Source organism: Xenopus tropicalis, chromosome 3, assembly GCF_000004195.4.
Source record: "Xenopus tropicalis strain Nigerian chromosome 3, UCB_Xtro_10.0, whole genome shotgun sequence".
NCBI lineage: Eukaryota > Metazoa > Chordata > Amphibia > Anura > Pipidae > Xenopus > Xenopus tropicalis.
Window position 1 is genome coordinate 153783033 of NC_030679.2, and position 25804 is coordinate 153808836.

The 25804-nt window shown below is 49.0% G+C and overlaps 1 protein-coding gene across 3 annotated transcripts; it reads right to left on the minus strand.

Annotated features, from left to right (window-relative positions):
* Positions 1-5268: 5268 nt before the first annotated feature.
* lcmt2 (leucine carboxyl methyltransferase 2) lies at positions 5269-25070 on the minus strand. 3 transcript variants are annotated; one of them, XM_031897607.1, is made up of 15 exons: positions 24787-25070; positions 20677-20723; positions 19532-20340; positions 18825-18906; positions 16508-16688; positions 15762-15918; positions 15479-15668; positions 14710-14817; positions 13516-13615; positions 12823-13059; positions 12137-12343; positions 11309-11406; positions 9958-10145; positions 8524-8659; positions 5269-5914 (listed from the first exon to the last, which is right to left on the minus strand). In XM_031897607.1, the coding sequence occupies exons 2-15, from the start codon at positions 20692-20694 to the stop codon at positions 5738-5740; spliced, it is 2688 nt and encodes an 895-aa protein (XP_031753467.1). In that variant the 5' UTR covers positions 20695-20723; positions 24787-25070; the 3' UTR covers positions 5269-5737. The 3 variants fall into 3 exon arrangements, with proteins under 3 accessions (XP_031753467.1, XP_031753468.1, NP_001119971.1); XM_031897608.1 differs by having other exon boundaries at positions 19532-19656; positions 24787-25060; NM_001126499.1 differs by having other exon boundaries at positions 5271-5914; positions 12894-13059; positions 15762-15895; positions 19532-19656; positions 24787-24865.
* Between the last annotated feature and the right edge of the window lie 734 nt (positions 25071-25804).

Below are 25804 nucleotides of genomic sequence, written 5' to 3' on the forward strand. Positions count from 1 at the left end.
CCTTTCCAACAAACCCTTAGCTTCATTTGGCCTCAGAACCAATTCTGGAACGCTCAAGCAATGCATAGGCCTTTCCACCATTGATTCCCTTTGGTGCAGATGGAAAAGCATTTCTGAAAGATTATTCGCTGGCGGTAGCAGAGATCTATCAGGGGCAACTAATCTCTCCGTGGGGCATCAGTCTTTTCTGGTGGCAATTGCCAAAAGAATGAAAGGCTCTCTTAGAAACGGAGCCTTCCCTCTCTCCCAGAAGGTAGATTGACTCAAACTACAGATGAAGAACCCAACTTCTTCTCTTGGATGTGGGAAGAACAATGAAGATAAATGCTGATCCCATCAGGGTCCAGAAAGGATAAACCAATGTGTGTGTTTCCTTTGTTGAGAAAAACAAGACTTCCTTACCAGACAGATTGAGGAGACCACCCAGATAGCCTACATTAAAGCCCCATTATACCCCCATTGTGTGTCAGAGAACGTTCTACCAGGAACATCTCCCCACCCTGAGCTGAGACTGCCAGTGTCTCTATAGATAATGTATGCAGGGTCTTTAAATACTTTCAGCCAACACCAATAGGTGATCAAGGCCTCTCAGGAAGCTCCTCTTCAGATTTATTCTCCCTGGATCAATAATTAATGCTAATCATCAGTAAATATAAACAAAGGAAGCACAAGAGTTTATTGGGGTGGGAAAAAAATGTTGCTGCCAAAGGGAATAAGGGAAAAGTATAAGTATTCCTGTTCAAGAACCACTGGCTCTGCTTCTCCCTAGCCCGCCTCTATTGAATCAAGCCCCGCCTACGTGTCTCCCCAGCCCCCTCTATTGAATCGAGCCCCGCCTACGCGTCTCCCCGGCCCCCTCTATTGAATCAAGCCCCGCCTACGTGTCTCCCCGGCCCCCTCTATTGAATCGAACCCCGCCTACGTGTCTCCCCTGCCCCCTCTATTGAATCGAGCCCCGCCTACGCGTCTCCCCGGCCCCCTCTATTGAATCAATCCCCGCCTACGCGTCTCCCCGGCCCCCTCTATTGAATCAATCCCCGCCTACGTGTCTCCCCGGCCCCCTCTATTGAATCGAGCCCCGCCTACGTGTCTCCCCGGCCCCCTCTATTGAATCAAGCCCCGCCTACGTGTCTCCCCTGCCCCCTCTATTGAATCGAACCCCGCCTACGTGTCTCCCCGGCCCCCTCTATTGAATCGAACCCCGCCTACGCGTCTCCCCGGCCCCCTCTATTGAATCAAGCCCCGCCTAAGCGTCTCCCCGGCCCCCTCTATTGAATCAATCCCCGCCTATGTGTCTCCCCGGCCCCCTCTATTGAATCAAGCCCCGCCTACGTGTCTCCCCGGCCCCCTCTATTGAATCAAGCCCCGCCTAAGCGTCTCCCCGGCCCCCTCTATTGAATCAAGCCCCGCCTACGCATCTCCCCGGCCCCCTCTATTGAATCAAGCCCCGCCTAAGCGTCTCCCCGGCCCCCTCTATTGAATCGAGCCCCGCCTACGTGTCTCCCCGGCCCCCTCTATTGAATGAAGCACCGCCTACGCGTCTCCCCGGCCCCCTCTATTGAATCAAGCCCCGCCTATGTGTCTCCCCGGCCCCCTCTATTGAATCAAGCCCCGCCTACGTGTCTCCCCGGCCCCCTCTATTGAATCAAGCCCCGCCTAAGCGTCTCCCCGGCCCCCTCTATTGAATCGAGCCCCGCCTACGTGTCTCCCCGGCCCCCTCTATTGAATGAAGCACCGCCTACGCGTCTCCCCGGCCCCCTCTATTGAATCAAGCCCCGCCTAAGCGTCTCCCCGGCCCCCTCTATTGAATCAAGCCCCGCCTAAGCGTCTCCCCGGCCCCCTCTATTGAATCAAGCCCCGCCTAAGCGTCTCCCCGGCCCCCTCTATTGAATCAATCCCCGCCTATGCGTCTCCCCGGCCCCCTCTATTGAATCAAGCCCCGCCTAAGCGTCTCCCCGGCCCCCTCTATTGAATCAATCCCCGCCTATGTGTCTCCCCGGCCCCCTCTATTGAATCGAGCCCCGCCTACGTGTCTCCCCGGCCCCCTCTATTGAATCAAGCCCCGCCTACGTGTCTCCCCGGCCCCCTCTATTGAATCAATCCCCGCCTACGTGTCTCCCCGGCCCCCTCTATTGAATCAATCCCCGCCTACGCGTCTCCCCAGCCCCCTCTATTGAATCGAGCCCCGCCTATGTGTCTCCCCGGCCCCGTCTATTGAATCAATCCCCGCCTACGTGTCTCCCCGGCCCCGTCTATTGAATCAAGCCCCGCCTACGCGTCTCCCCGGCCCCGTCTATTGAATCAAGCCCCGCCTACGTGTCTCCCCGGCCCCCTCTATTGAATCGAGCCCCGCCTACGTGTCTCCCCGGCCCCGTCTATTGAATCAAGCCCCGCCTACGTGTCTCCCCGGCCCCCTCTATTGAATCAATCCCCGCCTACGTGTCTCCTTGGCCCCCTCTATTGAATCAAGCCCCGCCTACGCGTCTCCCCGGCCCCGTCTATTGAATCAAGCCCCGCCTACGTGTCTCCCCGGCCTGCCCCTATTGAATCAATCCCCGCCTATGTGTCTCCCCGGCCCCGTATATTGAATCAAGCCCCGCCTACGCGTCTCCCCGGCCCCCTCTATTGAACCAAGCCCCGCCTACGTGTCTCCCCGGCCTGCCTCTATTGAATCAATCCCCGCCTACGTGTCTCCCCGGCCTGCCTCTATTGAATCAAGCCCCGCCTACGCGTCTCCCCGGCCCCCTCTATTGAATCAAGCCCCGCCTACGCGTCTCCCCGGCCCCCTCTATTGAATCAAGCCCCGCCTACGCGTCTCCCCGGCCCCCTCTATTGAATCAAGCCCCGCCTACGTGTCTCCCCGGCCCCCTCTATTGAATCGAGCCCCGCCTACGTGTCTCCCCGGCCTGCCTCTATTGAATCGATCCCCGCCTACGTGTCTCCCCGGCCCCCTCTATTGAATCAAGCCCCGCCTACGTGTCTCCCCGGCCCCCTCTATTGAATCAAGCCCCGCCTACGCGTCTCCCCGGCCCCCTCTATTGAATCAAGCCCCGCCTACGCGTCTCCCCGGCACCCTCTATTGAATCAAGCCCCGCCTACGCGTCTCCCCGGCCCCCTCTATTGAATCAAGCCCCGCCTAAGCGTCTCCCCGGCCCCCTCTATTGAATCAAGCCCCGCCTAAGCGTCTCCCCGGCCCCCTCTATTGAATCAAGCCCCGCCTACGTGTCTCCCCGGCCTGCCTCTATTGAATCAAGCCCCGCCTAAGCGTCTCCCCGGCCCCCTCTATTGAATCAAGCCCCGCCTAAGCGTCTCCCCGGCCCCCTCTATTGAATCAATCCCCGCCTACGTGTCTCCCCGGCCTGCCTCTATTGAATCAAGCCCCGCCTAAGCGTCTCCCCGGCCCCCTCTATTGAATCAAGTGCCCCCTCTATTCTATTCTAGTCAGAGCACTGAAGGCCTACATCCAAATACTACAAGAATACTGGCACAGCAGGACTTATTTTAGTGGGATAAACCCACTAAATTTAATTTTATTAGTCACTAACTATATAATGTTTCGGGGGGACGCCCCTTTATCAAACGTGCCACCAAAATGCCATATGGGTTGTGACTAATAAAATTAGCAGGGTTTATCCCACTAAGTCCTGCTGTACCAGTATTCTTGTGGTATTTGGATCTTGGTGGAGGGTGCTGAAGTCTCTCCAAATGCACCGGTCGGAACCGAGTGGAAAGGCCGGGGTGTGCCGGTCAGTGTGGATTGGCTACACCCAAAGAACCCAGACTATAAGCCAGACTCATTGTACCTTCTGTTTGGAGGACCAAGAGCTGGGCTTCCAGCTACAAAACGTTCTATAGCCGGTTGGTTAGTGCTTCTCATTTCTGAAGCATAGATCCAATCTGGGTTCCAGGAGACTGGGTTTGGGCATCAGTAACAGCATCTGATAAGTTATGTTCAGAGCAGCCACAAGTTATCAGAGACACCCTCTATAGCAGCAGCTCTCAACTTGTGGGTCGGGACCCCTCTGGGGGTCGAACAACCCTTTCACAGGGGCCGATGGTCTTAGGAATAATTTTATGGCTGGGGGTCACCACAACATGAGGAACTGTATTAGGGTTGCGGCATTAGGGAGGTTGGGGACCACTGCTCTATAGGCAGAATCATCACTCCACTGCCCACGTGGGAACTTCAAGGTTTTCCCTTTAGGTTTGGGTCCAAGAAAGTAGCCTGGTACCTTTAGGCTGATTCACGACCTGTCTTTCCCTGGTAGGACTGGGGGAACACAGGGCGCTGATATAATATATATAATAATGATGTACAGTTTCCCTTTTATACACCGTTACTGTGCATAATGGAACATAGAGCCACATTGCTTTCCTTTACAGAGCATTCTATTTCTACAGGGGTCTGTTCCTGGGGGGCTTTCCCCTTTCTATATTGAATCTATGCAAGGTGTTTAGGGTGGGCCCTGAGCCCAGTTCATTTGTTACTGATGGAGCCTCTGGGACACACAAAGCTACTAGGTCGGAGCGCGGCCTCGTCATTCCATTGGCTTCAGAAAAACCAGTGGCGCTAGTGTCCCTAATTCTGTTTTGGGTGTAGAACCAGAATAAAATAATTGTAATATTCAGCTCTTGTGAGGGTTCTGGTCTGATCCAGGGGCAGAAAAGGGCTCATTTACAACAACAAATGCACCAAAGAACTTGCATTTTGGAGTTCTTACTGGGTTCCGTTCCTACTGACGCAGGGGAACCCCAGCGGTACCGCCATCTCCGGGCCAGACACGGGCTGCAGGGTTCCCCAGAGGTTCCTTCGGCGCAAGGAATAGGGCACACAGGACACTGTTGTACACTGACCCCAGTTTTTGTGCCCTTCACATGACAGGAGGGGTTAACCCTATAGTGCCCACTGCCGTGCTTCAGAAAAAAGGAATCTTCATCAGTATAAATTGATTTTGTTGTCTAGAAGCCCCCCATACATTGGAACACCCCCGGAATTACCCCCCACTACTTCTCTCACTCTGCTTCCTTCTTATGAAGCCATGAGGTTTCCCTTTACCAGTAAGGGAGAACTTACCCTTTATATTAACCCCACGCAGCCTTCCCTATTACAGTCAATCTGTGTTACTAATAATAATAATAGGGCAGAGTGATACTGATCCGGTACCGGGGCCCTGCCTAGGCACTTTCTGGGTTCAGTTAACCCTTGGGGTTTTGCTCTGACCTGTATCTTACAGACCTGTATCTCACATAATCTGCACAAACGCTCAATGTTTATATCAATTTCATTTAATGTTTGTACTGAGAGCCCTTCCCAACGCTGCCCATAATACGCCTGCACCCAGCACTAACACACATGTTACACGCAGCCATGGGGGGGTCTCCCATTGGTGCCAATTCACTTCATGCCTAAAGGCTACTAACAACTCAAGGGGGCGAGTTGCAGTTCCGGGGTTACATCCCAGCAGCGGAACTCACACATCTCGCCCAACTGAGCGGAATATACCAGAAACTCATGGTGCCACCGATACCTTGTGCCAGATTAATTCGAAGAGAATCCCACGGGCAGGCAAGGGTTAATGTGCTGGGGCAGAAGTGGCAGTCTCAGGCACCACAACAGTTGGCATCTTGTTTAAATTGCCCTGTGTAGTGTAAAAGAGGATTCGGTACCTTTAATACTGGGTCCCTGGTACCACAGGGCAGCTGGACATGTGAGCGAGTACATTGGCCAAAGCACCACTCAGTCTGTAGGGGCCGCTCTCACGGCGGGCGGCAGTTGTACCAATACCGGCCGGCTATTCAGGTGGGTCCCAAAGGAGAAACAGGTGCCTCCTCCCCCCACGAGCAGCAACTGCTCTTCCTCAGGAAGCAAAACGGAGCTGTGACCGTGTACCATGAGGGGCCACTCCAGCGAGGACTAGAGAGAGAGAAGAATGGGAGGTAGGCAGGGTCAGGAAACAAAACCACTGTATCCTTATAGCAGCAGCAGGGAAAGGGCAAGGGGGGCTTTACGTCACTGAGCATCTTCCTACTGGGATCAGTCATTTCTGGGCTGTGACTGGGGGTCTCACTCACCAATCATACGACACAGGCAGTAATCACATGGCAGCACCTACATATTTTGCTGTTACCTGGGTCACATATATATCTCAAAATCATCCCCCAGCTGCTGCCGGAGAGTTTCTGCATTAACCTGCCAGTGGAATTGGGGGGGAGTGGTCACTGGCAATGGGAAGTGAGGTCACTGGCAATGGGAAGTGAGGTCACTGGCAATGAGAAGTGATGTGATTCCGGTCTATAGACACAATGAAGTCCATTTATGGGGAAATAGGGTGTGATATTTCCAGCTGAAAAAGCTTTGCTGTGTGAGGGGGCAGCTGAGCCCAAGTTGGGGTATTAGCTGGCCTTCGCGAGGCGGCTGTTAGAGAATAGTAAGGGTTCTGGCTGATTTATGGCGGAACGTAAGCTGGGATGGGATGGGGGGCTCTTGACTGTGATTCTCACACACAATATTGTTGTTATATATCCAATTAACTAATTGGGGTATTTATAGATACATCATTGGCTGTGGCCTCTCTCCACTCAATGGTGTCAGTGAGTTTAATTCATAGTGTGAGATGCCAAAGGTGTTCCTGCCTATCTATCCCATCCTATCCTATCCTATATTATCCCATACTATTCTATCACATACTATCCTATCCCATACTATCCTATCCTATATTATCCCATACTATCCTATCCCATCCAATCCTATCCAATATTATCCTATCCCATACCCATACTATTCTATCCCATACTATCCTATCCCCTATTATCCAATACTATCCTATCCCCTATTATCCAATACTATCCTATCCCCTATTATCCAATACTATCCTATCCCCTATTATCCAATACTATCCTATCCCACATTATCCAATACTATCCTATCCCCTATTATCCAATACTATCCTATCCCCTATTATCCAATACTATCCTATCCCACATTATCCCATACTATCCTATCCCACATTATCCAATACTATTCTATCCCACATTATCCAATACTATCCTATCCCACATTATCCAATACTATCCTATCCCACATTATCCATTACTATCCTATCCCACATTATCCCATACTATCCTATCCCACATTATCCCATACTATCCTATCCCACATTATCCCATACTATCCTATCCCACATTATCCAATACTATTCTATCCCACATTATCCAATACTATCCTATCCCACATTATCCAATACTATCCTATCCCACATTATCCATTACTATCCTATCCCACATTATCCCATACTATCCTATCCCACATTATCCCATACTATCCTATCCCACATTATCCCATACTATCCTATCCCATCCAATCCTATTCCATACAAAATAATCCCATACCCATACTATCCTATCGTATACCCATACTATCCTATCCCATCCAATCCTATCCCATCCAATCTAATCCAATACCCATACTATCCTATACTATCCCATACCCATACTATCCTATCCCATCCAATCCAATACCCATACTATCCCATACCCATACTATCCCATCCCATCCAATCTAATCCAATACCCATACTATCCCATACCCATACTATACTATCCCATCCAATCTAATCCAATACCAATACTATCCTATCCCATACCCATACTATTCTATCCCATCCAATCCTATCCATTACCCATTCTATCCTATTCCCATACTATACTATCCCATCCAATCTAATCCAATACCAATACTATCCTATCCTATACCCATACTATACTATCCCATCCAATCTAATCCAATACCAATACTATCCTATCCCATACCCATACTATTCTATCCCATCCAATCCTATCCCCATACTATCCTATACCCATACTATACTATCCCATCCAATCTAATCCAATACCAATACTATTCTATCCCATACCTATACTATTCTATCCCATCCAATCCTATCCAATACCCATACTATCCCATACCCATACTATCCCATACCCATACAATCTAATCCAATACCAATACTATCCTAATCCATACCCATACTATTCCATCCCATCCAATCCTATCCAATACCCATACTATCCCATACCCATACTATTCTATCCCATCCAATCCTATCCAATACCCATACTATCCCATACCCATACTATACTATCCCATCCAATCCTATCCAATACCCATACTATCCTATACCCATACTATACTATCCCATCCAATCTAATCCAATACCATTACTATCCTATCCCTTACCCATACTATACTATCCCATCCAATTTAATCCAATACCCATACTATCCCATACCCATACAATCTAATCCAATACCAATACTATCCTATCTCATACCCATACTATTCTATCCCATACTATCCTATCCCATACCCATACTAGCCTATCCCTAGCTGATACTCACAGCAACTGAGTCACTCATACTCACAGAGTCTCTCTCTCATACTCACAGAGTCTCTCTCTCATACTCACAGAGTCTCTCTCTCATACTCACAGAGTCTCTCTCATATTCAGAGAGTCTGATACTCACCGTGTCTATCTCATACTCAACGCTGTGCCCAGTGTTCAGATCCACCACAGTGACTCCCGGGACTGAGCGGCAATGAACCCAAATCCCTCCGACCAGAAGTAATTTCTCCCCAAGTACGTGAGAGCTGTGAGAATACCTGGAGGGGCAAACAGATCAGCTGTTAAATGGGGACCCTAACCCTAATAATACCCCCTAACCCTAAGCGCAGGGTAATAATAACCCCTAACCCTAAGCGCAGGGTAATAATAACCCCTAACCCTAAGCGCAGGGTAATAATAACCCCTAACCCTAATAATAACCCCTAACCCTAAGCGCAGGGTAATAATAACCCCTAACCCTAAATGCGTAATATATGGATAAACCATCCCTGTCAGAAGGGACAGATACTTGTTTTAAAGCAGATACAGACTGCAACTGTCACAGACTGAATGTATCACTCATGTATTATAAGGGATAATGTACCCCCTACTGTAAATGATAAGGATATTAGCAGTCACTCAGGGGTTCTGTGCCCATATAAAGGCACAAGGCTGCAGGCTAAGTTATACAGGGAAGTCCGAGTATCACTCATGTATTATAAGGAATAATATACCCCCTACTGTAAATGATAAGGATATTAGCAGTCTCTGAGGGGTTCTGTGCCCATATAAAGGCACAAGGCTGCAGGCTGAGTTATACAGGGAACTCTGAGTATCACTCATGTATTATAAGGGATAATGTACCCCCTACTGTAAATGATAAGGATATTAGCAGTCACTGAGGGGTTCTGTGACCCCCATATAAAGGCACAAGGCTGCAGGCTGAGTTATACAGGGAACTCTGAGTATCACTCATGTATTATAAGGGATAATGTACCCCCTACTGTAAATGATAAGGATATTAGCAGTCACTGAGGGGTTCTGTGCCCATATAAAGGCACAAGGCTGCAGGCTGAGTTATACAGGGAACTCTGAGTATCACTCATGTATTATAAGGGATAATGTACCCCCTACTGTAAATGATAAGGATATTAGCAGTCACTGAGGGGTTCTGTGCCCCCCATATAAAGGCACAAGGCTGCAGGCTGAGTTATACAGGGAACTCTGAGTATCACTCATGTATTATAAGGGATAATGTACCCCCTACTGCAAATGATAAGGATATTAGCAGTCACTCAGGGGTTCTGTGCCCATATAAAGGCACAAGGCTGCAGGCTAAGTTATACAGGGAAGTCCGAGTATCACTCATGTATTATAAGGAATAATATACCCCCTACTGTAAATGATAAGGATATTAGCAGTCTCTGAGGGGTTCTGTGCCCATATAAAGGCACAAGGCTGCAGGCTGAGTTATACAGGGAACTCATGTATTATAAGGGAGTTGCCATAAGGTGCCGGTGTCAGGCTGTTGGTTCGGTGGAACTGGGCCAATAAATGTAACAATGGGGCCACTTACCTCGGCGTGAGTGCTGGAATGGTTTCCAGTTGTTGCCACAGAAAATGGGGAGTGCGAAGCATGAGAAGGTGGATGGAGGCACTGGGGAGGCCAGACTGGAGGAGCCCCCCGGATATTACAGCCCCCCCTTTCCAACTACATGAGCTGTGGGAATGGCGCGCAGCGGGGGGGCAGCCAGAAACTTCTACCTGCCAATAAGAGAGCAGCGGTCATTAGCCAATCTCTGCGGGGAGATTTGGGGGTTCATATAGAAACAAGTTGGGTTAAAGGACACAGACACTACAATAACCCATTAGCTACCCTATATAGTAGGGTGACTGGGTCAGTCCCACTCCCAGCATCCCATGGGGCACTGTTCCACACCATTGTGTATATGTTCATTTCAGCCATAACATAGGGGGGACTATGGCCACCCTTCTTTAGTGAGGAGCCAACAGGATCTCTTGGTGCCAATCATTTGCCCTTATTGCTGTGATTGCACCGGGCAGCCATAAACCTGAGCTCCCCGCCCACCAGGCAAAATCACAGTTCTGTGTATTTCCCACAATAAATTCCCATGTAAAGATGGCGGACAGGACAGGGTTCATTGCTATTAATGCATATGGCTTTTAGCTTGACTTCTCCTTTAACCCTATGCCTGCCAAGCATGTGTCTCCTACGCTGTCAGAAGCACCCGTTTGCTGTTCTTATCATCGTGACCAAGGCTGGCTCCGCCCACCCACTTCCTGCTGCACCCTACTCTGCAGATTGGGGGCGCTTTGGTTTTGCCCACGCCCCCCTGCGCTCCACTACAGGGTCATACATGGATTTCTGCACACACACGTGTCCCATAAGGTTCTTTGGCACAGATTTACATTCACGTGCACATTAACACTTTAATTTAATTTTATTGCTTTTTATTTCTTTATTTTATCATTTTCTCTTGTTTTTCCCCTAAACTGTTCATTTGGTAGTGTGACTATTGGATTGGGGTACTGGATCAGGGTACTGGATCGGGTGTAGTGTGTATGGGTGGCCTAGTGCCAGGCCACATCAGCCAATGAATGGTCGGAGCTCTGTCTTTTACTCCCACAGATCTTTCAGTTACACTTAGAGCTACGTCCCAACATGGTGGCCAATATATTTTCTTTAAGAGACTACTTATTTTGATATAAATGATCTGTTGGTTAACTATACTATTTCCCTATTCCCTCCCCCCCGCCACATCATGGCAACACCATACCCCCCTCCCCCCACATCATGGCAACATCATACCCCCCTCCCCACATCATGGCAACACCATACCCCCCTCCCCCCACATCATGGCAACATCATACCCCCCCCCCCCCCCCATATCATGACAACACCATACCTGGTCCCAGCTCATTTTCTCTAGACAAAGAAACATTGAGTCCTGCAAAGCCAAAGTGGACACAGACCGACCACCAAACACAAACACGTAGGAATGGCCTGTGGGAGAGAGAGTGTCAGACACTGTATGAGAGTGAGAGACAGAGAGTTAGAGAGAGAGACAGAGAAGAATAGATAAAGTGGAAGGAACATGGAATATGACATTATGGGAAAGGTGGATTAGATGGATAAAGAATGATGAAAGAAATGAATCACAGGGAGCAAGAGAAACAGATAAAGCACAAGCTTGGTGTCAGTTATGTTGATTTCATTAAAGGTACAGCAAAACTATAGTCAGTGTTAGGATTAAAAATGGTGCGACTGAAGGGCTGGGGCCCAGCGTTGGGGGCGACAGAAGGGCCGGGGCCCAGCGTTGGGGGCGACAGAAGGGCCGGGGCCCAGCGTTGGGGGCGACAGAAGGGCCGGGGCCCAGCGTTGGGGGCGACAGAAGGGCCGGGCCCAGCGTTGGGGGCGACAGAAGGGCCAGGGCCCAGAGATGAGGGCGATAGAAGGGCCGGGGCCCAGTGTTGGTGCTGATAAATAGTGTATGATGTTCATGTGACTTCAGTGTAAGTGGTCAGTGCAAAAGGATGTTAGAGTGTGGGGTAAGGTGAGTGTTAGCTTATTGTAAAGAGCAGGAGCAGCCCCTGATGTTGCTGTAACCGTAAGGTCAGTGCCCAATGTTGTGTAACAGCCAGTTCCGTTAGACAGTTAGTGCCACGTGGTTAGCATGGAGGTTAGTGCCGTTTTTATGGTAGGGCAATAGGGCAGTAGGGAAGAATATCATTACCAGAGAGATCCACTTCAGTTGCTGTGTGCCTCCATCGCTGAATATCAGGCTGTAAATTCATCTGCGTCACTTTCACTGTGCAGCCCCCGGCGACATGTTCCAAGATTAATGCCCCCTCGGCAGGACGAGTTGGAGAAAAACGTCCACCGAGAGCCAAAATGCCCCTTCCTTCTGAGAGAGGGGTAAGAGAATGCAGTAGCCGCCCATCTGAGACAAAGAGAGCAGGCAGGTAAGTAGGGTTAGCAGTGGGGGCAATAAGATTTGGGAATGGGAAGCAGGAACAGCGAGGGATTTATCTGCCTATGATTGGTGCAATTAGGGGAGAAGTAAAGGAGACACTCACGAGAAAGGAGGCATTAGATTAGAAATGTAAGAATAGTAAGTATCAGCCTATCAGAGTGAGGGGCAAGAGATAAAGTGAAGGGGTCCAATCAGCCAGGCCATGAGGTACATTGTGCAGCAGGGGGTAAAGCTAAAGGGGCAGATCAATTAGAATGAGGATGGTTCTGCAAGTGCAGTTGTTTAGAGCTAAAAGGTAAGTATATTGGGTCTGTGCCAGAGGTTCCCATGAGTGTAGGAGGGAGATTAGGGGGTGTATTAGGTGCTGGAGGTTCCCATGAGTGTAGGAGGGAGATTAGTGGGGGCATTAGGTGCATTAGCCTCAAAGTCTGTTTCTGCAGTCTTACCCCAGCCTTCCATGGTCTGCTCCTGGTCCCAGCCGTCCCCACCCCGCAAAAGGACATGTAAGTCCATTAACCTTTGGTGCCGGCCGTCCTTCTCCCCAAAGCCGCCGGTTGTTACGACGCCATGAGATGCCATGTGACAGGATCGGTGGCCAAAGCGGCGCAGACCAGTGACTGGCACGGGGAAGGGAACGGCTGCTAGGGACCCGCTAGGGACTGGCCTAGGGCCCATTTCAAACTCTGTAGAGCAAAACAAAAAGTCAGAAAAAGGTTATCATTCAGCTGTAGTTGTGAGAATACCCAATACAGCAAAGCTGTCATTCAGTACAGCAAATATGTATTTATCCCAAATATCAGCCTCGCTCAGCCCCACTCCCCCTATTGCTCCGAGACCCCGGGGGCTGTTTAGGAACCTTTGATCTGTAAGCCTCAAGGGAATAAAAACGACACATACATTGTGTCCTTTATACGCGCACCGAATATCGTATGAAACAAGGTCTCCTACAATATCATTGGTGCGTATATGGCCAGCTTTAGGAAGGCAGAGGGGACAACAGAACCAACTGATTGCCAGTACCCTCATATAGGGCATAGCACTCTGAGATAATAACCTTACATGTCTTTGCCCTCAGCTTTTTACCTAGCTTATTTAGTAATTTGGTACAAATGAAATAGAGGTCACACATTTGTTCAAACCTGTGCATCTCTCAGGAACAGGACACAAACATGGATGTTCTGCCAGGAAACCTTGTGAAGCGACAAGGATAAAATAATGGGAACATTTCAAGTGCAGCTCCTACAAGAGAAAAGGCACAAAGATGCTTGTGAGAATATTCAGATAACAGACATGTAAGAGAAAATGAGAAACAGATGAGAGCCCAGTGACCAGAGGGTTCATATGGTGGAGGGTTAATAGGGAATTGTAGGAGGCAATGCACTGAGATATGGAGAAAAGAGGTGAGACAGGACAGACAAAAAGTGTGGGAAAAACAAAATAGGGAATAGATAAAGAGATGAAATAGGGAAAAGATAGAGAGAGAAAATAGGCAATACAGAGAGGAAATAGGGAAAAGATAGAGAAAATAGGGAAACGTAAGAGATAAAATAGGGAATAGATACAGAGAGGAAATAGGGAAAAGATAGAGAGAAAATAGGGAATAGATACAGAGAGGAAATAGGGAATAGATATAAGGATAAAATAGGGAATAGATACAGAGAGGAAAGAGGGAAAAGATAGAGAGAAAATAGGGAATAGATACAGAGAGGAAATAGGGAATAGATATAGGGATAAAATAGGGAATAGATACAGAGAGGAAATAGGGAAAAGATAGAGATAAAATAGGGAATAGATAAAGAGATAAAATAGGGAAAAGATAGAGATAAAATAGGGAATAGATACAGAGAGGAAATGAAATAGGGAATAGATATAGAGAGAAAATAGGGAATAGATAGAGAGAGAAAATAGGGAATAGATAGAGAGAGAAAATAGGGAATAGATAGAGAGAGAAAATAGGGAATAGATATAGGGATAAAATAGGGAATAGATATAGGGATAAAATAGGGAATAGACAGAGGAAATAGGGAAAAGATATAGGGATAAAATAGGGAATAGATATAGGGATAAAATAGGGAATAGACAAAGAGGAAATAGGGAAAAGATATAGGGATAAATAGGGAAAAGATATAGAGAGAAAAGGTAAAAAGAAAAAACAGAAAAGAGACAGAAAAGAGAGGGCAGAGAGAAGAGGGACAGTGATGGAACAGAGAGCAATGACAGACTGAAGAGACAGTACAGACAAATGAAACAAGACAGTAGGATCAGAGAAGAAAGGAATATACTGCAAAGAAGAAGAAAAGGGGGACAGGAACAGAACAGGGGGAAACTGTTACCTCAAATTCATCAAAAGGCTCCAAGTTGTGAATCCGCTGCACCTCCGGCAAAGGGACACAGGAAGCACAGAACTCATTCATATCGAGGGCTCGGCACGTCTTCCAGCCCTGCAAATATAGAGAAACTTACCCAGTGCTACAGGCGCCATCATCTCTAGACTTTCCACTATGCGCCCAGTGTGTGTAACGAGATGCACAAACCGGGTCATTATGGGAAAATAACTTAATGCATTCATTAAGCCCAGCCAATGAGGGCACTCTGGTACGAGCAAGAAATACCCAGGGACTGAAGCAACTCTAACCCTAACCCCAATGCAGAATACACAGTCACTAACTGTGATATGGGCACGGATATGGGGTTTCCACAAAAGAGACCCCATAGATTTATACTGAATCAATATATACATTTATATGCAGAAAGTCCTGCAGACCTTAGACAGTTGCCAGCGGTGTGAGCACAATGCTCCTATAGGGTGAAACACAAAGGGGAACAGAGCATCTCCCCCCATATTATGGATTTATTACCCAGCAGTGCAACAGCGGCTGTCAGCCAATCAGTTATTAGCCATTTCAGCTGTAGTCTAGGCCAGAAAATTCTGTTCTGATATAAAAAGAACTGTTATACACTTATTCCCTCTAACAAACTGAGCGGATACCCAACCTTCAGTTGGATCTGTGCAACACAAACTTCTACACACTCATGGCACACTGCTACACAAACTGATGGTTACACAGCTAAGAGCACAGAAAGCCCCGCTGGGTCACTAACCTTGTGAAGAAACCTCTGCTCCTGGTCCTGTATGTGAGGGAACTCACTGAGCGACAGCAATGGGGAATTCAGAGAAGCAAAATGGCTGGTCATCACACGCCCAAAGGGGTCACTGGGGCAGCTCTGCTCATACAGGACAAAACGCGAATCTCTGAAACGTTCTGCCGCCCAGCCAATCAGCGCTGTGGATCTGCAGAAAGGGACAGATCTTGCTTTAGATTTATTTATACTAAAAGCTTGTAGTGGCCTGTGGGCCAAGCAGAACTGTTACACAAAGCCTTACCGTGCCGGGTCCATATAACACAGCGCCACTTCTCCCAGAACCAATGTTGGGCAGTCCCACGAGAGGCCAGCTAAGTTCAGAGCAGCATCAAGACTGGAAACTTCAGTCAGATCCACTCCGAGCAGTTTGTATCCCTGAGATAAGAGAACCAGTGGCCCTGGTGAGACAGTAGGAAACCCAGAATGCCTGGTTACATGCGCACACTCTAATCTGCAACCCGAATGTCTCCTCCCATATAAATGTACAGTATCAGAACCAGCAGCCCCGGTGAGACAGTGGGAAACCCAGAATGGCTGGTTACATGCACTCTAATCTGCAACCAGAATGTCTCCTCCCATATAAATGTACAGTATCAGAACCAGTGGCCCCGGTGAGCCAGTAGGAAACCCAGAATGCCTGGTTACATGCACTCTAATCTGCTACCCGAATGTCTCCTCCCACATAAATGTACAGTATCAAAACCAGTGGCCCCGGTGAGACAGTGGGAAACCCAGAATGGCTAGTTACATGCACTCTAATCTGCAACCCGAATGTCCCCTCCCACACCCACAGGGGTTAATTTTTCTGCTCTTGCAGTGGGGGGCCCTGAGGAGAGAGTCAGGGACCCAGAATGCCTGGTTATATACAGACAGACTGAGCCTCTTACCCAGAAGCAGTTGCTCACACTGAGCACATAACTCACTGCAAAGGGTTTATACATTTGTATTTATTGGAGCCTGGTGCAAATATAATATTGGGGTGCTCACCATTGCCATCCGGGGTCACATAGCTGCCCAGTAGATCTCTAAGATCCCCCGACTGTTCTATGAGAAGGCACTTGCGCTTTACCACGGAGGGAAAATCCACTTCCCAAACGCACAGGGGGGATTCCGACTGCATCCGCAGACGGAAGAATAAGGAATCAAATCCACATCCCAGCGACACAACCTGGAGAATGGAGAAACATGGAACGTTTTTGGGCAGAATCCAATGATGATCCTCCCAAAATTAACCGTTTCAGATTACAAGTTACTGTACTTTGCTGGGGAGAATTCCATCAGCTCCTGCATCTGTTTTTACCCTAAAATTCCTCCAGTGATTAACCAGTCACCTACATTTAAACTTATTAAGGAGATGTTTTCATCCAAATTTCAGGCACCACCCATGCTGGTACCGTCCCTGGGGGTATCATTGCCTGAGCCGGTCCCCGAGGGTATCATTGCCTGAGCCGGTCCCCGAGGGTATCAGTGCCTGAGCCGGTCCCGAGGGTATCAGTGCCTGGGCCGGTCCCCGAGGGTATCAGTGCCTGAGCCGGTCCCCGAGGGTATCAGTGCCTGAGCCCAACTGGGCCAGCTTTTCCCCATAACTGAGCCCATTCCCTTTATCAGCTTAGTTGCTCTTCTCTGTACTTTCTCTATTTCATTACTGCACCCCCTTATATATTTATATATAGTGACCCCCCCTTAACTGCCCCTTCCCCAGTGTAACCAATCCCAACTGGGCCAGCCTTTCCCCATAACTGAGCCCATTCCCTTTATCAGCTTAGTCGCTCTTCCCTGTACTTTCTCTATTTCATTACTGCCCCCCCTTATATATTTATATATAGTGACCCCCCCCCTTAACTGCCCCTTCACCAGTGTAACCAATCCCAACTGGGCCTTTCCCCATAACTGAGCCCATTCCCTTTATCAGATTAGTCGCTCTTCTCTGTACTTTCTCTATTTCATTACTGCCCCCCCTTATATATTTATATATAGTGACCCCCCCCCCCCCCCTTAACTGCCCCTTCCCTAGTGTAACCAATCCCAACTGGGCCAGCCTTTCCCCATAACTGAGCCCATTCCCTTTATCAGCTTAGTCGCTCTTCCCTGTACTTTCTCTATTTCATTACTGCCCCCCCTTATATATTTATATATACATAGTGACCCCCCCTTAAATGCCCCTTTCCCAGTGTAACCAATCCCAACCGGACCCAGCCTTTCCCCATAACTGAGCCCATTCCCTTTATCAGCTTAGTCGCTCTTTTCTGTACTTTCTCTATTTCATTACTGCACCCCCTTATATATTTATATATAGTGATCTTACCCCCCCCTTAACTGCCCCTTCCCCAGTGTAACCAATCCAAACTGGGCCAGCCTTTCCCCATAACTGAGCCCATTCCCTTTATCAGCTTAGTTGCTCTTCTCTGTACTTTCTCTATTTCATTACTGCCCTCCCTTATATATAGTGATCCTAGCCCCCCTTTATTGCCCCTTCCCCAGTGTAACCAATCCCAACTGGGCCAGCTTTTCCCCATAACTGAGCCCATTCCCTTTATCAGCTTAGTTGCTCTTTTCTGTACTTTCTCTATTTCATTACTGCACCCCCTTATATATTTATATATAGTGACCCCCCCCCCTTAACTGCCCCTTCCCCAGTGTAACCAATCCCAACTGGGCCAGCCTTTCCCCATAACTGAGCCCATTCCCTTTATCAGCTTAGTCGCTCTTTTCTGTACTTTCTCTATTTCATTACTGCACCCCTTTATATATTTATATATAGTGATCCTACCCCCCCTTAACTGCCCCTTCCCCAGTGTAACCAATCCCAACTGGGCCTTTCCCCATAACTGAGCCCATTCCCTTTATCAGCTTAGTCACTCTTCTCTGTACTTTCTCTATTTCATTACTGCCCCCCCCCCCCTTATATATTTATATACAGTGATCCTACCCCCCCCCTTAACTGCCCATTCCCCAGTGTAACCAATCCCAACTGGGCCAGCCTTTCCCCATAACTGAGCCCATTCCCTTTATCAGCTTAGTCGCTCTTCTCTGCACTTTCTCTATTTCATTACTGCCCCCCTTATATTTTTATATATAGTGACCCCCCCCCCCTTAACTGCCCCTTCCCCAGTGTAACCAATCCCAACTGGGCCAGCCTTTCCCCATAACTGAGCCCCTTCCCTTTATCAGCTTAGTCACTCTTCTCTGTACTTTCCCCATTTCATTACTGCCCCCCCTGCATACTTTAGATGGGGCATTACCATTGTTTAGTTAGGGGGGAGAATGACCCTCTCCTCCCATGAATCTATACAAAGATACAAACCTGTCTGTGGTCACAGCTCTGTGTGTCTCGTATAAATTCGTTGATACAATGAGTGACAGCTTGAGATCGCACACAGTACCCCCTGCAAGAAAAGAAGAATGATTTTTACGGGGTTACCATTATTATCATTATTTTTATGGGGTAACCAGTAACAGAAAAATGTAACATGATTTTGGCTTAGTAAATACATGTCCTGGCCATTGGCTGCAAGAGAGCGAGATGCCCCAGGCTGACCAGCCGGGCTGCCCAATGGGAGGGGATAAAACTCTGGGAGAGGGAGGAGCAAGAGACCCACAGATGTTTGAGGGTTCTCTGCCATTACCAGACCTGAGAAGCAAGTCCAGGGACCCTGCTGTATGTTTCTGATATAAGCAGTATGGGGGGGGGCACAATTGGTGCTTGGAACCCACCGCTTTTGCTTCTACTGCATCTTGCTAAAATAAAAGCTACTTTTTCTTGAAGAGACTTAAAGTTGTGCCAATCACTGCTCTATGGGCCTGAAACAAGACGCCCCCCAATAAGCACAGGCTCCCCGACATTCCACAAAGTAATAATCTCATATGCCTCAAGGAGCAGAATCATTTCATTTAAACTGAATAGGGGTGTATACTGTACCCGAGAAGGGTTTGGGGGTCTGCGTGGGTAACAGACTGTGCAACCCCAATCCTGTCAGATACCCGTCAGGCACAGCACAGAAAATGAATTACCTGTGGATCAGTGGGGACCTCCTGCAGTTACGATTCACAAAATTTTTCTGATATTCATCTTCGAAATAACCCAGGGATGCCGCAGAGACTTTACTGAGAGTACTGCAGTCATTGGTACTCTGTACCTGCAACGAGACAGACAGTAACAGCCTGAGAGTACTGCAGTCATTGGTACTCTCTACCTGCAATGAGACAGATAGTAACAGCCTGAGAGTACAGCAGTCACTGGTACTCTGTACCTGCAATGAGACAGGCAGTAACAGCCTGAGAGTACAGCAGTCATTGGTACTCTGTACCTGCAACGAGACAGACAGTAACAGCCTGAGAGTACTGCAGTCATTGGTACTCTCTACCTGCAATGAGACAGATAGTAACAGCCTGAGAGTACAGCAGTCACTGGTACTCTGTACCTGCAATGAGACAGGCAGTAACAGCCTGAGAGTACAGCAGTCATTGGTACTCTGTACCTGCAACGAGACAGACAGTAACAGCCTGAGAGTACTGCAGTCATTGGTACTCTCTACCTGCAATGAGACAGATAGTAACAGCCTGAGAGTACAGCAGTCACTGGTACTCTGTACCTGCAATGAGACAGGCAGTAACAGCCTGAGAGTACAGCAGTCACTGGTATTCTGTACCTGCAATGAGACAGGCAGTAACAGCCTGAGAGTACAGCAGTCACTGGTATTCTGTACCTGCAATGAGACAGGCAGTAACAGCCTGAGCGTACAGCAGTCACTGGTACTCTGTACTTGCAATGAGACAGGCAGTAACAGCCTGAGAGTACAGCAGTCACTGGTACTCTGTACCTGCAATGAGAGTAGTATTAACAGCCTGAGAGTACTGCAGTCACTGGTACTCTGTACTTGCAATGAGAGTAGTATTAACAGCCTGAGAGTACTGCAGTCATTGGTACTCTGTACTTGCAATGAGACAGGCAGTAACAGCCTTGTAGAAGGTACTACAGTGACATCTGTTCCTATTAGAGAAATAGGCAGCAATACATTAACCCTTTTTATGGGCAGATTTTGCCTACAGACAGGGGAGGGGGTTCAAGTGAATAAAAAAAAAAAAACATAAGAAAACTGATAATCCAAATATAGTCACCCCAATGTAACCGTAGTGCCCCTCGTGGCAATACTTACCCTGCTGTTACTCTTCATGGCACAGAGTTGGCATCAGTCACTTTCCCCTGGAAACAGATAAAACTGTAAGTCAGTCCTGCTGGGGGGGGGCAATACACTATATACACTACTGGGGTAGCTCCTAGTACACTGCTGGGAGAGTTCCTATTGGGTGAGACCCTGACACACTACTACAAGTGCCCCACTAGGCTGTAGGTAGGTAAGGGGCATATTTATCATGCTGTGTAAAAAGTGGAGGGAAACATTACTGGTGATGTTGCTCACAGCGGCCAATCAGATGCTTTGCTTTTCTGTTGAAATCTGCTTGCTGATTGGTTGCCCTGGGCAACATCACCTTTAATGCTTCTCTCCACTTTTTACACAGCATAATAACAACAAGGGGAGGACCAATAGATTATAGGAGGGTACAAATACTGATAGCTCCTAGTACACTGCTGGGAGAGTTCCCATTGGGTGAGACCCTGACACACTACTATGAGCAGCTGGGAGAGTTCCTATTGGGTGAGACCCTGACACACTAGTAGGGGCAGCTGGGAGAGCTCCTACTGGGTGAGACCCTGATACACTACTAGGAGCAGCTGGGAGAGTTCCTATTGGTTGAGACCCTGATACTCTACTATGAGCAGCTGGGAGAGTTCCTATTGGGTGAGACCCTGACACACTAGTAGGGGCAGCTGGGAGAGCTCCTACTGGGTGAGACCCTGATACACTACTAGGAGCAGCTGGGAGAGTTCTTATTGGGTGAGACCCTGACACACTACTAGGGGCAGCTGGGAGAGCTCCTACTTGGTGAGACCCTGACACACTACTAGGAGCAGCTGGGAGAGTTCCTATTGGTTGAGACCCTGATAAACTACTAGGAGCAGCTGGGAGAGTTCCTATTGGGTGAGACCCTGACACACTACTAGGAGCAGCTGGGAGAGTTCCTATTGGGTAAGTTCCTATTGGGTGAGACCCTGATACACTACTAGGAGCAGCTGGGAGAGCTCCTATTGGGTGAGACCCTGACACACTACTAGGAGCAGCTGGGAGAGTTCCCATTGGGTGAGACCCTGACACACTACTAGGAGCAGCTGGGAGAGTTCCTATTGGGTGAGACCCTGACACACTACTAGGAGCAGCTGGGAGAGTTCCCATTGGGTGAGACCCTGACACACAACTATGAGCAGCTGGGACAGTTCCTATTGGGTGAGACCCTGACACACTACTAGGAGCAGCTGGGAGAGTTCCCATTGGGGGAGACCCTGAAACACTACTATGAGCAGCTGGGAGAGTTCCTATTGGGTGAGACCCTGACACACTACTAGGAGCAGCTGGGAGAGTTCCTATTGGGTGAGACCCTGATACACTACTAGGAGCAGCTGGGAGAGTTCCTATTGGGTGAGACCCTGACACACTACTAGGAGCAGCTGGGAGAGTTCCCATTGGGGGAGACCCTGAAACACTACTATGAGCAGCTGGGAGAGTTCCTATTGGGTGAGACCCTGACACACTACTAGGAGAAGCTGGGAGAGTTCCTATTGGGTGAGACCCTGATACACTACTAGGAGCAGCTGGGAGAGTTCCTATTGGGTGAGACCCTGACACACTACTAGGAGCAGCTGGGAGAGTTCCTATTGGGTGAGTTCCTGACACACTACTAGGAGCAGCTGGGAGAATTCCTATTGGGTGAGTTCCTATTGGGTGAGACCCTGATAAACTACTAGGGGCAGCTGGGAGAGTTCCTATTGGGTGAGACCCTGATACACTACTATGAGCAGCTGGGAGAGTTCCTATTGGGTGAGTTCCTATTGGGTGAGACCCTGACACACTACTAGGAGCAGCTGGGAGAATTCCTATTGGGTGAGTTCCTATTGGGTGAGACCCTGACACACTACTAGGGGCAGCTGGGAGAGTTCCTATTGGGTGAGACCCTGATACACTACTATGAGCAGCTGGGAGAGTTCCTATTGGGTGAGACCCTGACACACTACTAGGGGCAGCTGGGAGAGTTCCTATTGGGTGAGACCCTGACACACTACTAGGAGCAGCTGGGAGAGTTCCTATTGGGTGAGACCCTGACACACTACTAGGAGCAGCTGGGAGAGTTCCTATTGGGTGAGACCCTGACACACTACTAGGGGCAGCTGGGAGAGTTCCCATTGGGAGAGACCCTGACACACTACTAGGAGCAGCTGGGAGAGTTCCTATTGGGTGAGACCCTGACACACTACTAGGAGCAGCTGGGAGAGTTCCTATTGGGTGAGACACTGACACACTACTAGGGGCAGCTGGGAGAGTTCCCATTGGGTGAGACACTGACACACTACTAGGGGCAGCTGGGAGAGTTCCCATTGGGTGAGACACTGACACACTACTAGGGGCAGCTGGGAGAGTTCCCATTGGGTGAGACACTGACACACTACTAGGGGCAGCTGGGAGAGTTCCCATTGGGTGAGACCCTGACACAATACTAGGGGCAGCTGGGAGAGTTCCTATTGGGTGAGACCCTGATACACTACTAGGGGCAGCTGGGAGAGTTCCCATTGGGTGAGACCCTGACACACTACTAGGGGCAGCTGGGAGAGTTCCTATTGGGTGAGACCCTGACACACTACTAGGAGCAGCTGGGAGAGTTCCTATTGGGTGAGACCCTGACACACTACTAGGGGCAGCTGGGAGAGTTCCCATTGGGTGAGACCCTGACACACTACTAGGGGCAGCTGGGAGAGTTCCTATTGGGTGAGACCCTGACACACTACTAGGAGCAGCTGGGAGAGTTCCTATTGGGTGAGACCCTGACACACTACTAGGGGCAGCTGGGAGAGTTCCCATTGGGTGAGACCCTGACACACTACTAGGGGCAGCTGGGAGAGTTCCTATTGGGTGAGACCCTGACACAATACTAGGGGCAGCTGGGAGAGCTCCTATTGGGTGAGACCCTGACACACTACTAGGGGCAGCTGGGAGAGTTCCTATTGGGTGAGACCCTGACACACTACTAGGGGCAGCTGGGAGAGTTCCTATTGGGTGAGACCCTGACACACTACTAGGGGCAGCTGGGAGAGTTCCCATTGGGTGAGACCCTGACACAATACTAGGGGCAGCTGGGAGAGTTCCTATTGGGTGAGACCCTGACACACTACTAGGGGCAGCTGGGAGAGTTCCTATTGGTTGAGACCCTGACACACTACTAGGGGCAGCTGGGAGAGCTCCTATTGGGTGAGACCCTGACACAATACTAGGGGCAGCTGGGAGAGTTCCTATTGGGTGAGACCCTGACACACTACTAGGGGCAGCTGGGAGAGTTCCTATTGGGTGAGACCCTGACACACTACTAGGAGCAGCTGGGAGAGTTCCTATTGGGTGAGACCCTGATACACTACTAGGAGCAGCTGGGAGAGTTCCTATTGGGTGAGACCCTGACACAATACTAGGGGCAGCTGGGAGAGTTCCTATTGGGTGAGACCCCGATACACTACTAGGGGCAGCTGGGAGAGTTCCTATTGGGTGAGACACTGACACACTACTAGGAGCAGCTGGGAGAGCTCCTATTGGGTGAGACCCTGACACAATACTAGGGGCAGCTGGGAGAGTTCCTATTGGGTGAGACCCTGACACACTACTAGGGGCAGCTGGGAGAGTTCCTATTGGGTGAGACACTGACACACTACTAGGAGCAGCTGGGAGAGCTCCTATTGGGTGAGACCCTGACACAATACTAGGGGCAGCTGGGAGAGCTCCTATTGGGTGAGACCCTGACACAATACTAGGGGCAGCTGGGAGAGTTCCTATTGGGTGAGACCCTGACACAATACTAGGGGCAGCTGGGAGAGTTCCTATTGGGTGAGACCCTGACACACTACTAGGGGCAGCCCCACTAGGCTATAGGTAGGGAGAATATTAGGCAGACTGTAATAATGAAAGGAGGGTTTATTCCACAGTAGGAAGGCGCATAATTAACTAATGCAACTCTATGTGGAGCATGGGAGCCTCTGTTTCACTTCTGTGCAGAAATAATTCCCATGAGCCCCAGCGAGGCAGTGATAGTCCGGCAAACACAGCGCCCCCATCAGGGAGTGACAGTAGTACCGGCGGGTTTGGGGCACGCAGTCCCGCACCGCTACTTACAACCCCCGTAAACTCTTCCCCACAGCGCCTCAGCCCGGTCTGTGACAGAAAATTCCACCGCTCATCACGTCAGACTGCACGTAAGCGCAGTGACGCATCACGTAGCCGCCTTGTGGGAGGGGCGAGTCAGCGGAAGTCAAAAGGTGAAAGGCAGATGTGGGAATGTTGTTCCGTTTCCGGCAAAGTCTGGTTTCTCGCCATTCCCACCGCCGCTTGAGCGGCCAGGTTCATTAGAAGTCGTTTGTACTTGCTGAAGGTGTAAACATTGTAAAACCATTTGCCCCATCTGTAATAAAAGGCACGGAGTTTGCCTTGTAGTGTAACCCAATGGCAACCAATCAGACATTTGCTTTTAAACAAGTGAGCATAAAACTCTCCCTGCCGATTGGTTGCTATGGGTTACTGGGCAAACTTAGTGCCTTTTATTAGATATAATATCTTGTTTACAGTTTATGTGGAAGAGTCAATGACACACAGATTATAACTAAAAGGAGAGGAAATTAAACGTTTATTAAAGGGGAACAATTATAAAAAATGTTTTTATAATATTGAAAAATATAAAGTGTAGACAGACATTGTGACATTGTATAGCTTTTAAACACTTTGCACGGTTACAAAATGATGGCTAATTATTGACGCATTCCCCCCCCCCCCGCCCCGCCCCGCCCCGCCCCCCTCCCTCCAGAATCTCTGGCTCCCTGGTCTGTCAGTGATACAGAAATGTGAGTGACAGCAGGGTGAAAGCTGATTGGCTGTGGCATGTCATGTGGCCACTCCCCACAACAGCAAACATGCAAAGGGGAAGTAAAGGAATGAAGCGAGGCTGGGTGCTGATATGCTTATAACAGTAAAGCAGTTTATTGATTATATCCATTATCTCCACATATACTCAGCACCTCTAGGCTTGTTAAGGGATCACATTCAAAATTATGTAGTGGAGAATGGCATTATGGGTAGGAATCAGCATGGCTTTATGAAGGACAGGTCATGTCAGACCAATTTAATTGCTTTTTATGAT

Coding starts and splice junctions, on each gene's coding strand:
- lcmt2 (XM_031897607.1), bottom strand. Junction 16,689..18,824: donor AGAGCTGTGACCACAGACAG/GTTTGTATCTTT, acceptor TCCATTCTCCAG/GTTGTGTCGCTGGGATGTGG. Junction 15,919..16,507: donor TGTGACCCCGGATGGCAATG/GTGAGCACCCCA, acceptor CTGTCTCACCAG/GGCCACTGGTTCTCTTATCT.